The sequence below is a fragment of the Oratosquilla oratoria genome, chromosome 12 (genome assembly GCF_046742065.1).
Source record: "Oratosquilla oratoria isolate Oo_2021 chromosome 12, ASM4674206v1, whole genome shotgun sequence".
Lineage (NCBI taxonomy): Eukaryota > Metazoa > Arthropoda > Malacostraca > Stomatopoda > Squillidae > Oratosquilla > Oratosquilla oratoria.
The window spans coordinates 5705782-5719263 of record NC_134788.1 but is presented as its reverse complement, the minus strand read 5'-3'; the positions used below and the strand labels follow the sequence as shown (position 1 = coordinate 5719263).

At 42.4% G+C, this 13482-nt stretch overlaps 2 protein-coding genes across 2 annotated transcripts; both read left to right on the top strand.

Annotated features, from left to right (window-relative positions):
* Positions 1-1733: 1733 nt before the first annotated feature.
* Positions 1734-2274, top strand: LOC143030173 (BTB/POZ domain-containing protein 2-like). Its single transcript, XM_076193336.1, has 2 exons — positions 1734-1886; positions 1999-2274. The coding sequence occupies exons 1-2, from the start codon at positions 1749-1751 to the stop codon at positions 2272-2274; spliced, it is 414 nt and encodes a 137-aa protein (XP_076049451.1). The 5' UTR covers positions 1734-1748.
* Positions 2275-5236: 2962 nt separating this feature from the next.
* Positions 5237-6683, top strand: LOC143030529 (BTB/POZ domain-containing protein 6-A-like). Its single transcript, XM_076193675.1, has 4 exons — positions 5237-5329; positions 5556-5695; positions 5818-6106; positions 6471-6683. The coding sequence occupies exons 1-4, from the start codon at positions 5261-5263 to the stop codon at positions 6612-6614; spliced, it is 642 nt and encodes a 213-aa protein (XP_076049790.1). The 5' UTR covers positions 5237-5260; the 3' UTR covers positions 6615-6683.
* Positions 6684-13482: the final 6799 nt, after the last annotated feature.

Below are 13482 nucleotides of genomic sequence, written 5' to 3'. Positions count from 1 at the left end.
ACATAGGTCACCACAAACTTTCTACTTTTCATGTTCTTGTCTTCGACTTTTATCATGATCAGTTCAACGTTACCTTTTCCCTCCGCAATTTTTGTCACATTCAAGTTTTTCTTGGCCAAGGACATGATTCCTCCTCCCTGTTTCTTGTCCCTATTCTTAACCCATTAAACTCCGATGACAAGATTCTTGTCATTTGGTCAAATAAAACAAAAAATCATAAAACACCAAAATGTTTGATCAAACACCAGAAAAATATGACGTCAGTCCTCGCTTCGCTCGCGAAGCGAGGACTGACGTCATATTTTTCTGGTGTTTGATCAAACATTTTGGTGTTTTATGATTTTTTGTTTTATTTGACCAAATGACAAGAATCTTGTCATCGGAGTTTAATGGGTTAATCCAGTAATTGTATATAGTACATGTCCAACATCAATGGATGATATTTCACCTCTTAGTTTAGTCTCCACAATTCCCATTATGTCTGTTTTTTCTTCTAGCAGGTAATCATTGAGTTCATTCAGTCCTGAAATTAATCCATCAATGTTAGTATAGGCCACTTTAAATTTTCTTTTTTCTCCATTTTTGTTTTTGTTTTTTTCTGTCTTTGGTTCGCTTATTCTGATGTACCGTTTCCTCAGTCTCATGTTGATTACTCTCCAATGGAATTCCTTGCTTTCTGTCTCCGTTCTATTCGCGTTTTTCCCCTTTGCTTCATCTCTTAGTGTCTTTTCTTTTTCTAATTCCTCAATACTCATTTTTATTCTTATCCATATCTTATTGTATTTTTCACTCCTTGCCAAGTTACCTACTTTTTCAAATATGTGTGTGTGTGTGTGTGTGTGTGTGTGTGTGTGTGTGTGTGTGTGTGTGTGTGTGTGTGTGTGTGTGTGTGTGTGTGTGTGTGTGTGTGTGTGTGTGTGTGTGTGTGTGTGTGTGTGTGTGTGTGTGTGTGTGTGTTTGTTTTACCTAGTTTTACCTAGTTGTATTTTACGGGACTAGAGCTATGCTCGTTTTGACCCATTTTTGTATCTCTCCACATCTAGTTTATTTTTGAATTCGTGTATATTTCTGGCATTAACTGTTTCACAGTTCAATTTGTTCCAGACGTCAATCGCTCTGTGTGGAAAACTTTTTTTTTTCAGGTCTCTTCCGTAGCTGTCTTTCTTTAGCTTCTTTGCGTGTCCACTTGTTTCTCTTTTGTTCCAATTTAATGGGTCATCTCTATCAAGAACTTCCATTCCTTTCATAATTCTGAAAATGGTCAACAAATCGCCTCTCTCCCTTCTTTGCTCTAATGTTGTCAGTTGTAATTTCTCCAATCTTTGTTCATATGTCAAATTTGATAATGTAGGTGCCATCTTAGGCGCCGCTCTTTGGATTCTTTCTAATTTCTTTGTGTGTGTTTGTGTGTGTGTGTGTGTGTGTGTGTGCACGTATAATTGTTGAACTTCTTTGTAGCATTCTCAGCCTTTACAATAATTATTTTTCCTTCAAAAGGTTGAGGGTAAATTAGGTTCCATAAACTTTTATTTATTTAAAAGTTTCGTCATTAATAAGACATCATCATGATCAACCTTAATAATTGAGGACAATGGATAGGTACACACTATAAAAAAATGTAAATGATATGAGACAATAAATAAGAAATTTCTCATTTATTGTCGATGCTAGGGAGGGAGACTGCCACCGACCGTCCGCGCACCTTTGTTGACGCACAGCTAAACCAATTGACATTTCCAGGCAGCAACATGGTCGAAACGGGAACCTTGGGCGGGCAGCCATGGCAGATGGTCGTGAGGGGCAACATGGAATGCTTGGAGTACTTGTACACCTCGGGCGAGTACAGCGACTTGGACATCATCTTTCTAGAAGGGGTTTGCATCAAGGTAAGTGTGGATTTTCGCCTTGAACATCTTGCACTCCTTGAGCAGGGTGGGTGGTGCTTTCACGCGCGTTGCCCCTGATGAAGGCTTTGGATGTAATCCGTGACTCCCTCAGGCCCACAGGATGATCCTGTCCATGAAGTCCCCCGTGTTCGGCGCCATGCTGATGGGACCCATGGCTACTACCGGTAAGCAGCTCAACCTTCCAGAGGATCCCCATGAGGTCTTCCGGAAGCTTCTGGAGCACACGTACCTGGACCGGATGGACCTGGAGTCTGTTGAAGAGGCTCTCGAGGTGTACACCTTGGCCCACAAGTACCTGATGGAACCTGCAGGTATGGGGGATCCGTTTGCCCTAAATATCCTGTCTGATCTTCCTCAAATTATCTGAGTGATCTATCTACAAAAAAGTTTTTATCTTGTTGAATTGCTACATTCATCTGTGTATGTGAAATAATGCTGTTGATGTGTGGAACATAGCTGGAGCCCATCCACCCAGGCCTGTAGCCACGGAGGGGTTATGTAGGGGCTTAACCCCCCCCCAAAAAAAAAAATCAGTAGCCCCCAATACTCTCAACATCATATATTTGTACTTTTCAGTCATTTTTTTTTGTATACATTGTCAGAATAAAACTGCAAGTTGGTTTACAGTTTGGTTCAAACTAATGGGTTACACGAATATTCTTTGCCACAAAAATATGTCTTTAATCTTGCAACCTGGTGCAACTTACACATGCTTATACTGCATAATCCATACATGATGTCCAATACACTGTTGGCACTGACTGATGATCATATATATATATATATATATATATATATATATATATATATATATATATATAAATATATAAATATATATATATATATATATATATATATATATATATATGTATATATTGATAAGTATTTTAGACAAATTATTTGGATGATGGAGAACATAAACACAGGGGAAGGTTCGGAACCCTAAACACTCTAACGTTTCGTTCGCGTAGAACTTCTTCAGAGAGTGTATGTAGAACTGCAATTGAAGTTTATGTACTAAATCTAATTACCTTTTCGGACACTTGGGAAAGGTCGTTTTTCTGGCGTGTTTTAGAATTAAAGTATTAGTTTGTTTAGCTAAATTGATAAACCCTCCTCGATGATTCGATGAATTATTAGTTGAAATATATGATGATTCAACAATTCTTCTAGTGAATTTATCAAAACCTTTATGTAGCACTTCAGCTTCTCTCCAGTTTGGTAAATGATTGAATTTTTCCGCATGAACTACTAAAGAATTAGATGTCCTATGTGCTTTTATGTCGTTTTTATGTTCATAAATTCTTTTTTCTAATCCTCTTGACGATTCGCCAAAATAAGCCATTGAGCAACTATTGCACGGGATTTTGTATACGACGCTGTTTTCGGAATTGGTTCTCTTTTCGGAAGTCTTTATTAAATCACCTATCCTGTTGTTAGTTATTTTAGCTATGTTTATACCTGATTTTGTTAAATATTTGTCTATTATAATTGATGACGTTTCTGAGCCAGGTACTGATATAAAATTGGTATTATTTTTTATCATTTCTCTTTCTTTCCGCGATTGTAAATATTTATTGCTTTTCTTTTTGTTCTTTTCAACATTCCCTCTGGATATCCAAGTTTGTCAAAGGTTTTCATAATGTAATCAAATTCGCCTTCTAGGTATTCATTACTACAGATTCGTAGTGCCCTGAGAAAAAATCCTATTACTATACCACTCTTTGTCCTATCATCATGTGCGGAGAAGTAATGTACTAAATCCTCTTTGTTTGTTTCCTTTCTGTATACTGAGAAAGTTACAGTTTTTCCCACTCGTCGTATTAATGTATCTAGGAAGGGCAATTGTCCGTTTTGTTCCTCTTCTACGGTGAACTGAATATCGCTGTTGACCGCGTTAAGCATTCTCACTTTATTATTTACATTGGTGTTTTCGGGGATGATTGCGAGGACGTCGTCTACATATCTAAACCAGTGTGATACCCTACCATTGATTCTGATAAAGTTTTCTTTTTCTAATAACTCCATATATAGAGAGGCCATCACTGCACTTAAAGGACTACCCATAGCGAGACCTCTATGTTGTTCATATTAGAAAAAGAAGTTATTAGAAAAAGAAAACTTTATCAGAATCAATGGTAGGGGCTCACACTGGTTTAGATATATATAACCTTGAGCGGGTCCCCTTTCACCACCGTCTTCTTCTCTTAAAATGACACAGAAAGCAAGCCCCATTTCTTCAGCCTGTCGACAAAAAAATAATTATGAAAAATAGTAAACAACCCACATGCCCTCAAAAAAAAAAAAAAAAAAAAAACAGCATGAAAATCCCCAGATGTCATCTTTACAGACAGATTCGCGCCGTCTGTCACAGAGAACCTTTACTCATCACGACCATGGCTTCAGGGGCATATGACATGGGTCAGCACTTAGGCATGTAAGGGCTCTGTATATATATATATATATATATATATATATATATATATGTCTGTATATATATATATGTATATATGTATATATACATTATATATATATATATATATATATATATAGAGTATATATATATATATATATGTGTGTGTGTGTGTGTGTGTGTGTGTGTGTGTGTGTGTGTGTGTGTGTGTGTGTGTGTGTGTGTGTTATATTTCCAACAGTGGAATGAAAGTGTTATAACATCCACCTTACACACATATGTATACATATGAATATATGTATTGTGTCATTATGACATTTGGAAATAAAATCTCCTATTGGGATTCGAACCCTTACCTGAACAGCTTGCTTTTTATAAGACGAAGACCGTACCCTCGTCCCAAATGTCATAATGACACAATACACATGTCGGAAGACTAGCCTGCGTAAAAGATTTGATGAAATACAATACATACTGGGTTTCACCCAGGTGCCCTCGACGGAGTGATCAGGCCGTGAACTAAGTCGTTCCGTTTTGTAGGGTCATGTTGTCTTCGTCTTATAAAATACAAGCCACTCAGGCAAGGGTTCGAATCCCAGTCTTTTCCTCCTTCGTTTTATTTTTCCTTGTCCTCGTCTTTTTCTTCTTCGTCTTCCTCTTCGTCTTCCTTTTCGTCTTCCTCTTCATGTTCCTATTCGTCTTCTTTCTCTTCTTCTTTTGCTGTGATAGTATGGTAAGCAAGACCAGATGATTGGTTGAGTGTGTGGCAATTCGGACGATGCCTTGTTTTGGACGTCATTATTGAACACCACGGCAGCAGACGGGCCTCTCTGTGGACAAAGATGCAATAGCGAACCATGATACACTCGACTTTTCACATTTACTTAGGCAAACTCTATCATTTTGTTTTCAGTACATCGCTTCCAACGTGAAGGGGGAGATGATGCCGGCACTGCTGGAGACTTCGGTTCTTTATGAGGACGCGGCGCTGAAGAAGAAGTGCAAAGAGGTACGTGGGTCTCTTTCCTGATGTCATGGCTGGTGTTCCTTTTGGGTAAAATGGTGATACCTACACTTCTTGGACCTAGGGTCCAAAGCCCTCTTGATTGAAAGACGTCTCGCTTTGCATTAGAGCGTAAGGAAGCACGGCAGCATTGCACGTTCGGTCGCGTCAATTGTCGCCCGTCCCTTGGATTCGTCGACATGTTCAGAAGCATGACCTGTTTGACCCACAGATACTGGACCGCGACCCCGACGCCGTCATGCTGCCTGAGACCGTGTCTCGTCTGAGCAAAGAAGGCTTGAGGGCTTTGCTGACGGACGAGACCCTGGCCTTCTCTTCGGAGGTTGTCCCATTCAGAGGACTGATTGCCTGGTAAGTGTTCGCACTCGTGGCGACCGTTCCATTCGTGTCCACCCTTTGCACAGTGTTTGATTTGGTAGTCGCTCATCAAGCCCGTACGCTAAAGTGATCTCTGTGCCTCTCGTTGGTCGCAGGGGAAAAGCCCAGCTAGAACAGCAGGAGGAGCCGTCGGGGAGTGCACTCCGGGCGAAGATAGGGGACGACCTGCTGAAGGAGATGCGGTTCCTCGACATGTCCTGCGACGAGTTCGTGGACAACGTGATCGGTACGGACGTGCTGACCCAGACGGAGTGCATCCACATCCAGTGTGTCATTCGGGGCGCCGACCCCTCGACGTTCCCGATGACCATGCCTCTGCATCCTGCCAGGGGAAGGAGGCAACCCCCAAAAGAAGACGAGGCGCTGAAGAGGAAGTGCAAAGAGGTACGTGGGTCTGTTTCCTGATGTCGTGGCTGGTGTTCCTTTTGGGTAAAATGGTGATATCTACACTTGGAGCTCGGGTTCAAAGCCCTCTTGGTTGAAAGACGTCTCGCTTTGCATCAGAACGTAAGGAAGCGCGGCGACAAAGTGCACGGGGAACCTTTGACCCCGAGGTGGGTTGATAAGCAGTCGTGGAGGAGATGAGGAGCTTGCACCCCCAGTGTTTTCCTTCTGCCGGAGCCGTCACCCTGCGTGGCCCAAGCTCACACTCTGACTGACGGTGGCATTGCACGTTCGGTGGCGTTAGTTGTCGCCCGTCCCTTGGAATCTTCGACATGTTCAGAAGCATGACCTGTCTGACCCACAGATACTGGACCGCGACCCCGACGCCATCATGCTGCCTGAGACCGTGTCTCGTCTGAGCAAGGAAAGATTGAGGTCTTTGCTGACGGACGAGACCCTGGCCTTCTCCTCCAAGGTTGTTCCCTTCAGAGGACTGATTGCCTGGTAAGTACACGCACTCGTGGCGACCATTCCATTCCTCTCCGCCCTTTGCACAGTGTTTGATTTGGTAGTCGCTCACCAAGCCCGTACGCTAATGCGATCTCTGTGCCTCTCGTTGGTCGCAGGGGAAAAGCCCAGCTAGAACAGCAGGAGGAGCCGTCGGGGAGTGCACTCCGGGAGGAGGTCGGGGACGACCTGCTGAGGGAGGTGCGGTTCCTCGACATGTCCTGCGACGAGTTCGTGGACCACGTGGTCGGCACGAACGTGCTGACCCACACGGAGTGCATCCACATCCTGACGGCCATCCGGGGCGCCGACCCATCGACGCTCCCGAGGACCACGCCACTGCATCCTGCCAAGGGAGGGAGGAGGCGGCCACTACATCCTGCCAGGGGAGGAATGAGGGGGCAACCCCGGAAAGGGCGGCTTTCCCGTTTTCGCATTTCCCCGAATGGACGCAAATGGACATGGAAGCCGCATGTGCGTCATTTTTTTATTTCCTTCCTTTCGAGTGATAGGAATATTTGTGTCCATCGCATGGATGCACCAGGTGCTGGCACCGTTGAGATAAAAGACGTTAATGAGAGCCGTATTGCAATAAGCTCGGCAACCTCTGAGCGTCCTGAATTCGTTTTTGCACCGCCTGCTGCCCTTGAGAGGGGCGAAAGATATCATGTATTGTTTATCCCCAAAACGGAAGTAGTTGCGAATGGGGCAGATGGCGGAAGTCAGAGGGTGGGGAATGTAACCCTGACGCGTGAATCGGGTCGTGAGTGTGCCCTGTATGTGTGCGAGTCTAGAAGGTGTGGCTGGCCGCCACCGCGGTCACACCCCGGGTTCGTCCGGCAAAGGAGGAGTGGGCGGGTTTGGGTTTCGCCCCTTTTTGCACCAACGAAGGAGGAAGGGGGCACAGCCGAAGGGAATCGCTTGGCGAAGAGCGGTTTTATTACCAACATTATCGACGCCGGCATTGTTATTAGTATTCGTATAATCAGGTGTCTTGTTAGAGAGGCAGTTTCAGTCCTAAGGAAGAGTTTCATTTGTTGTATTCGGATCCTTTAGTTCACGTCATTTCCAAGGTGCCGAAATCGTCATAAGGGGGAAGAAGCCGTTACCTAGTTGTATTTTGCGAGAAGGGGAGCTATGCTCGTGGTGTCCCGCCTTTGTATCTCGAAGTGTCTAGTTTGCTTTTAAACTCATGAATGGTTTTTGCGCATACTATTTCATTATCCAGTTTGTTCCAAGTGTCCACCACTCTATGTGGAAAACTGTTTTTCTTCAGTTCTCTTCTGTAGCTGTTTTTTTTTCTTTCCATGTCCTCTTGTGTTTCTCATGTCCTAGTTTAGTAAGTCCTCTCTATCGAGTATCTCTGTGCCTTTCATGATTCTGTAGATGGTCGGTAACTCTAGTTTAGCCAATCTCTCCTCATACGATAGGTTTGCAAGTGCAGGTGCCATTTTTGTTGCTGCTCTCTGGATTCTTTCTATTATATATATATATTTTTTTGGTACTGGGTGACCACAATGTCGCCGCATGCTCTAGTCTAGGCCTTATCAATGTAACCAATATTTTTTTTTATCATGTCTTCGTCCAAGTATGCAAATGCCACTTTCATTGATCTTAGCAAGTTGTAAGCCTCCCCGACAATTTTGTTAATCTGTTTATCATAGGACAAGTCGTTTGTGATAATTACCCCCAAATATTATTCGGATCCTGCCTTCTTTACCTCCTTGGTTCCAATTGCATATTTTCCTAATATTCTGTTTTTGCTTTTTCCAAACTCTATTATGCTACACTTCTTAGTATTAAAGTCCACTTCCCATTTCTGACTCCAGTTCCATACCTTATTCAGGTCTTCCTGCAGTGCTTCACAGTCCTTATCAGTTTCTACTTTCCTTAACAGTTTGGCGTCCTCAGCAAAGAAGCTCATGTAACACTTCACATCCTCGTCTATGTCATTCACATAAATGGCAAACATTATTGGTGCCAATACAGATCCTTGCGGTACTCCACTGATCACCTCTTTCCAATCTGAATAATTTTCCCTGAGCACTACTCTCATCTATCTACCAGTCAGGAAGTCCTCCATCCATTTTAGTAGGTTCCCTTGTATTCCTTCTATGTGTTCCAGTTTTTTTTTTTTAGTAATTTTCTGTGTGGTACTTTGTCAAAAGCTTTTTGCAAGTCTAGGAATGCACAATCAGCCCATCCATTTCTTTCTTGCACTATGTCTATTAGTCTTGAGTAGAAGCATATTAAGTTTGTGGTGCATGATCTTCCTTGTCTGAACCCAAATTGTCTTGGGTTTATTATGTCGTTGTCTTCCAGATGTTTTATCCATCTATTCTTGATTATTTTCTCACAAATTTTGGCTATAGTGCTTGTTAGTGATACTGGCCTATAGTTGGTGGGTTCTTCCTTGTTTCCTCCTTTATATATTGGTACAATGTTAGCATTTTTCCAGTCATTAGGTATCTTTCCTTCTTTGAGTGAGCTATTTATTATGATGTGTATTTTGTCCGTTAGTTCTTCTTTGCATTCCTTTAGAATCCAATTTGCAATACCATCCGGGCCATGTGATTTTCTGGCGTCAAGTTTTGATAGGTGTTCTGATATTTCTTTTTGTCTTATTGTAAACTCACTCATGTGGGGAGGTTGCTTGTTATTATCTTCGTCCCAATTTTGTATTTTCTCTCAAGTGAAGACAGATTTAAAGTGATTGTTCATGACTTGGGCCATTTCTAATTCCTCTGTGTATTCTATATTTCCTTGGCGTAGTTTCACTATTTCCTGTTTGTTTTTAAGTTTACCATTCACATATTGATAGATAGTTTGGGTTGATCTTTGCACTTATGTATAATATCCTTTTCATGGTTCCTTTTCTCCTTTCTTCTCACATTAACCTACTTATTTCTGTAGTTTATATAAATTTGCCATTTACTGTGGGTTTTTTTTCTCCACCATTTCCAAGCTTTGTCCCTTCTGTCTTTTGCCTCACTGCATCTTTTGTTGAACCAACATTTGATGTACTCTCTCTCGCTTTTGTCTTGGTACATGCCTGTTTACCCCTTCATTGTAATTTTCCATCAAGATATTCCATTTCTCATCCACTTTTGTCTCTTCCATATAGAATCTTTCCCATTTTGCATTCCGGAAGAATATCTTTAGTTTTGCAAAGTCCGTTTTGTTATACATCAATCTTCCTTTCCTATGCTTTTCATTTCTCTCCATGTCTATTTCTTCCTTTAGTGCAGTTTCGATGAGTACTAACTGTACCACATGCCAAGTGTGTCCACTGTATTGCACTCTCAGGAAAATGTCAAGGAAGAATCAGTTGAGACTGTAGCGCTCATATGAAAGTGAAGTATCTCAAGAAAAGGAGATGGTTGAAGTTAAACTCAAAGATCATGATCTCGACATGGAAATCATGGTGTGGTAACTAAGTAAAAGAAGTTATGTGATGGTTACTTAACTTTATATTGTATATATATATATATATATATATATATATATATATATATATATTTATGTATATATATATACATATATGTATATATATATATGTATATACATATATATTTATATATATGTATATATATATGTATATTTATATATGTATATATATGTGTGTATATATATACATATATATATATGTATATATATATGTATATATACATATATATGTATATATATATATATATATATATATATATATATATATATATATATATATATATATGTGTGTGTGTGTATATATATATGTATATATATAGGACTTAAATTCACCTCTGAAGAAGCTAACAATGGACACCTCCCTTTCCTTGACATCCTCGTCACAGCACAGCAGACAGGCTTCCTGATAACAGTTTACACAAAATCGACAAACCCTGGACTATGCCTGAATAGAAAAAGTTAGTGTCCTTCCAGGTACTTACACACCACTATCGGCGCATATGTCAGAAGAGCACTTTCACACTGCTCCACATGGAGAAATACACACCAAGAACTGGAGAGACTAACTCAGGTCCTGGTTAACAATGGATACACAAATTCAGACGTAACACACATCACAAAAAAGATCCTAGACAAATGGTACACAAAAGAAGATAACCCGACACCTAACAACAAAAACTCCATCAAGCTATATTACAAGAATTACATGTCAACAGAATACAAAACAGATGAAAAGATTTTAAAAGAAATCATAAACAAGAACATACAGACAACAGACCCCGAAAAACAAATCCAACTCATCATCTATTACAATACTAAGAAAACAGCCCAATTGATTATCCGTAACCAACCCACCACCACAAAAACAACACTACAACAAGACCACGTTGTATACCAATATAAATGCAATAGTGAGGCGTGTGGATCTCACACTTACATTAATATGACAACAACACAATTAACACGACGCCTAACATGCCACCTGTCCAACGGATCAATCAAGTCACACTATACCTCTTCCCACAACAAAGCACTAACAAGAAAAGACCTAGACAATAACACGACAATCATAGACAGGGAATCGGATCCCCGACGGCTACTGTTCCTGGAAGCCATATACATACAAGATAACCATCCTAACATCAACATCCAGACCGAAGACCTGCGCGTCTTACCATCCATGAAGAGACTGAACACAGACAGAATCACTACACGCACTGGGAAAGGTCTCCCAGACCTTCAGTAACCCGGATCCCCTATTGGTCCTAGGCAACCAATCAGAGGAGACCTCTTCCTGCAAGAAGCCTTATGATCCCAACTCCATGAATAAATACGACATCCACAGACAATGCACATCAGAGAGAAAGGGGGAAAAACGGAAAAATCTTTAGTGGGAGGTAAACTGAAATGAGAAGATGTAGTATAAGAGAAAGTGAGAAAGGAAACGAATTTTAGTCGAAGATAAAGGGAGTGTATATGTTTGTGCGTGGGATGCGGCTATGTTCGTGAGAGGTGTATGTGTGTAATTTACGGTTAGTGAGTAGATTTCACTTCCCGCGTGTAGAGGGCGCTCCTAAGTAGCCCCAGGTAAGGCATGAGAATTCCTGTTTTACCCCAGGTCGGGTTTGAGTAGCGATATTATTATTATTATTATTATCATTATTACCATTACTATTATTATTATTACATTATTGCGGTTATCACCAGTCAAGCTGGTGAAGGAGTGTGTTACTTGTAGGTGCGGTTATACACGTCTTATCGTGTACACCGCACGTGGGACGGGCGCAGCTGACAGATAGTCTGTACGGTGTGGTCTAGGTGTAATATGTTGTATCAGATGTTTGTGTTTGGCGTGCAGTTTTTCTAGGTGTCTTGAGTGAAGTTTGTGTTTGTGTTGGTTGAGTGGACGGATGTTGGAAATTTGGTGTAGAGACTCAGTGGTTCTGAAGTCGCTCCATCGCGAGCCCGTGATGAACTGGACAGCGGCATTCTGAACCTTCTGATGCTCGTAGTTATTAGTGGCACATGTCAGCTGGCTTAGTCCCGGGGACTGGCACAGAATCGGTCTGACGAGGGCTAGGTACAATCGACGTTTGGTTCTCAGTGTTGCAGTTTTGAAGCGTCTGAGCTTACCCAGCACAGCCCTAGCCTTTGCTCACTGCTTGCGGAAGTGTGGGGTCCAGGTAAGGCCATTATCAAGTGTGCTACCCAGCACACGGGTATGGTCCTTCGCTGGGATGTTCGTGTTGTTTATTTTAAGAGGAGTGTTTGTGATTGTTCTGTTGGTTCGTTTGCAGCAGAAGTATACAGCATTGCATTTCGACGCGTTGGTCTTAATGCGCCACTGTTGCTCCCACGCGTGTGCCCCGTCTAGGATGTTTTGCATTACGTGTAACGCTCCCTGCAGCGTTTTGTGTCTGCTTATGTGGTTAGTGTCGTCCGCATACGAAAGAGTTAGAGCCTGGTTGCGAGGATAAGCCGGCTCTGGCAGGTCATTCGTATATAGATTGTACAGAGTGGGGGCAAGGACTGACCCTTGCGGTACTCCAGCCTTCGGCACAAAAGGTTGGGACAGACAGCCCCGCCACTTTATTCTTATTGACCTGTCGTCCAGGTAGTTGCAGAGCAACCTTGTGAACGGCAGGGCAAAGTCGAAGTTGTGGTACAATTTCTCACTTTCTCTTATACTACATCTTCTCATTTCAGTTTACCTCCCACTAAAGATTTTTCCGTTTTTCCCCCTTTCTCTCCTACTACGTCTCCTACCATTTTCCAAACTTTCGTTGGTGATATAATATGCTCTTCCTCCCGGCATTGGCGCCGCCGTCCAAGTTCCTAGCCCAGTTCTCCTAAAGCCACGACAACAAATAAGCCCCTAATCGCTCGCAATTCGCCCGGTGGCAATAGCCCTCTTTTATACACTACTATCTTTTCATTTTCCTACAGACATTCTTCCCCTCCCACAAAACCCGATCCCGCGCAAGCGAGGTGGTCTTTCCTTGGAATCCAGAATCCAGATCTTCTGGAACCCAAACCCAACTTAGGGATAAACAGGCAACGCTCGCCCCACCTGTGGCTCATCAGGAACGTGCTCGCCAGCGGTGGTGGCGAGGAGTTATCTCCTTTGCCGCTGCCGGTCTGGTTACGGACCGATATCTTCGTTGACGTCGGCAGGCGGGTGTGCACCGCCCGTCTGCCCCCCTCCCCCCCTCGCACCGCCACTGGATCAGCTCTACAGGACTTCAAACCCAAACCCTGGGGAAAAACAGGCTACGCTCGCCCCACCTGTGGCTTATCAGGACCGCCCTCTACACGCGGGAAGTGAACTCAACTCACTTCTTGTAAGATACACACATACACCTCTCACGAACAGTGCCACAACACACGCACAAACATCTACACTTACTTTTTCTTCGACTAAA

Excerpts from the sequence above, each read along its gene's own strand:
- LOC143030529 (XM_076193675.1), top strand. The coding sequence starts at position 5,261 with ATGATGCCGGCACTGCTGGAGACTTCGGTTCTTTATGAGGACGCGGCG. Across the intron at positions 5,330-5,555 it reads TGAAGAAGAAGTGCAAAGAG|ATACTGGACCGCGACCCCGA; the intron begins GTACGTGGGTCT and ends TTTGACCCACAG. Across the intron at positions 6,107-6,470 it reads TGAAGAGGAAGTGCAAAGAG|ATACTGGACCGCGACCCCGA; the intron begins GTACGTGGGTCT and ends TCTGACCCACAG.
- LOC143030173 (XM_076193336.1), top strand. The coding sequence starts at position 1,749 with ATGGTCGAAACGGGAACCTTGGGCGGGCAGCCATGGCAGATGGTCGTG. Across the intron at positions 1,887-1,998 it reads TAGAAGGGGTTTGCATCAAG|GCCCACAGGATGATCCTGTC; the intron begins GTAAGTGTGGAT and ends TGACTCCCTCAG.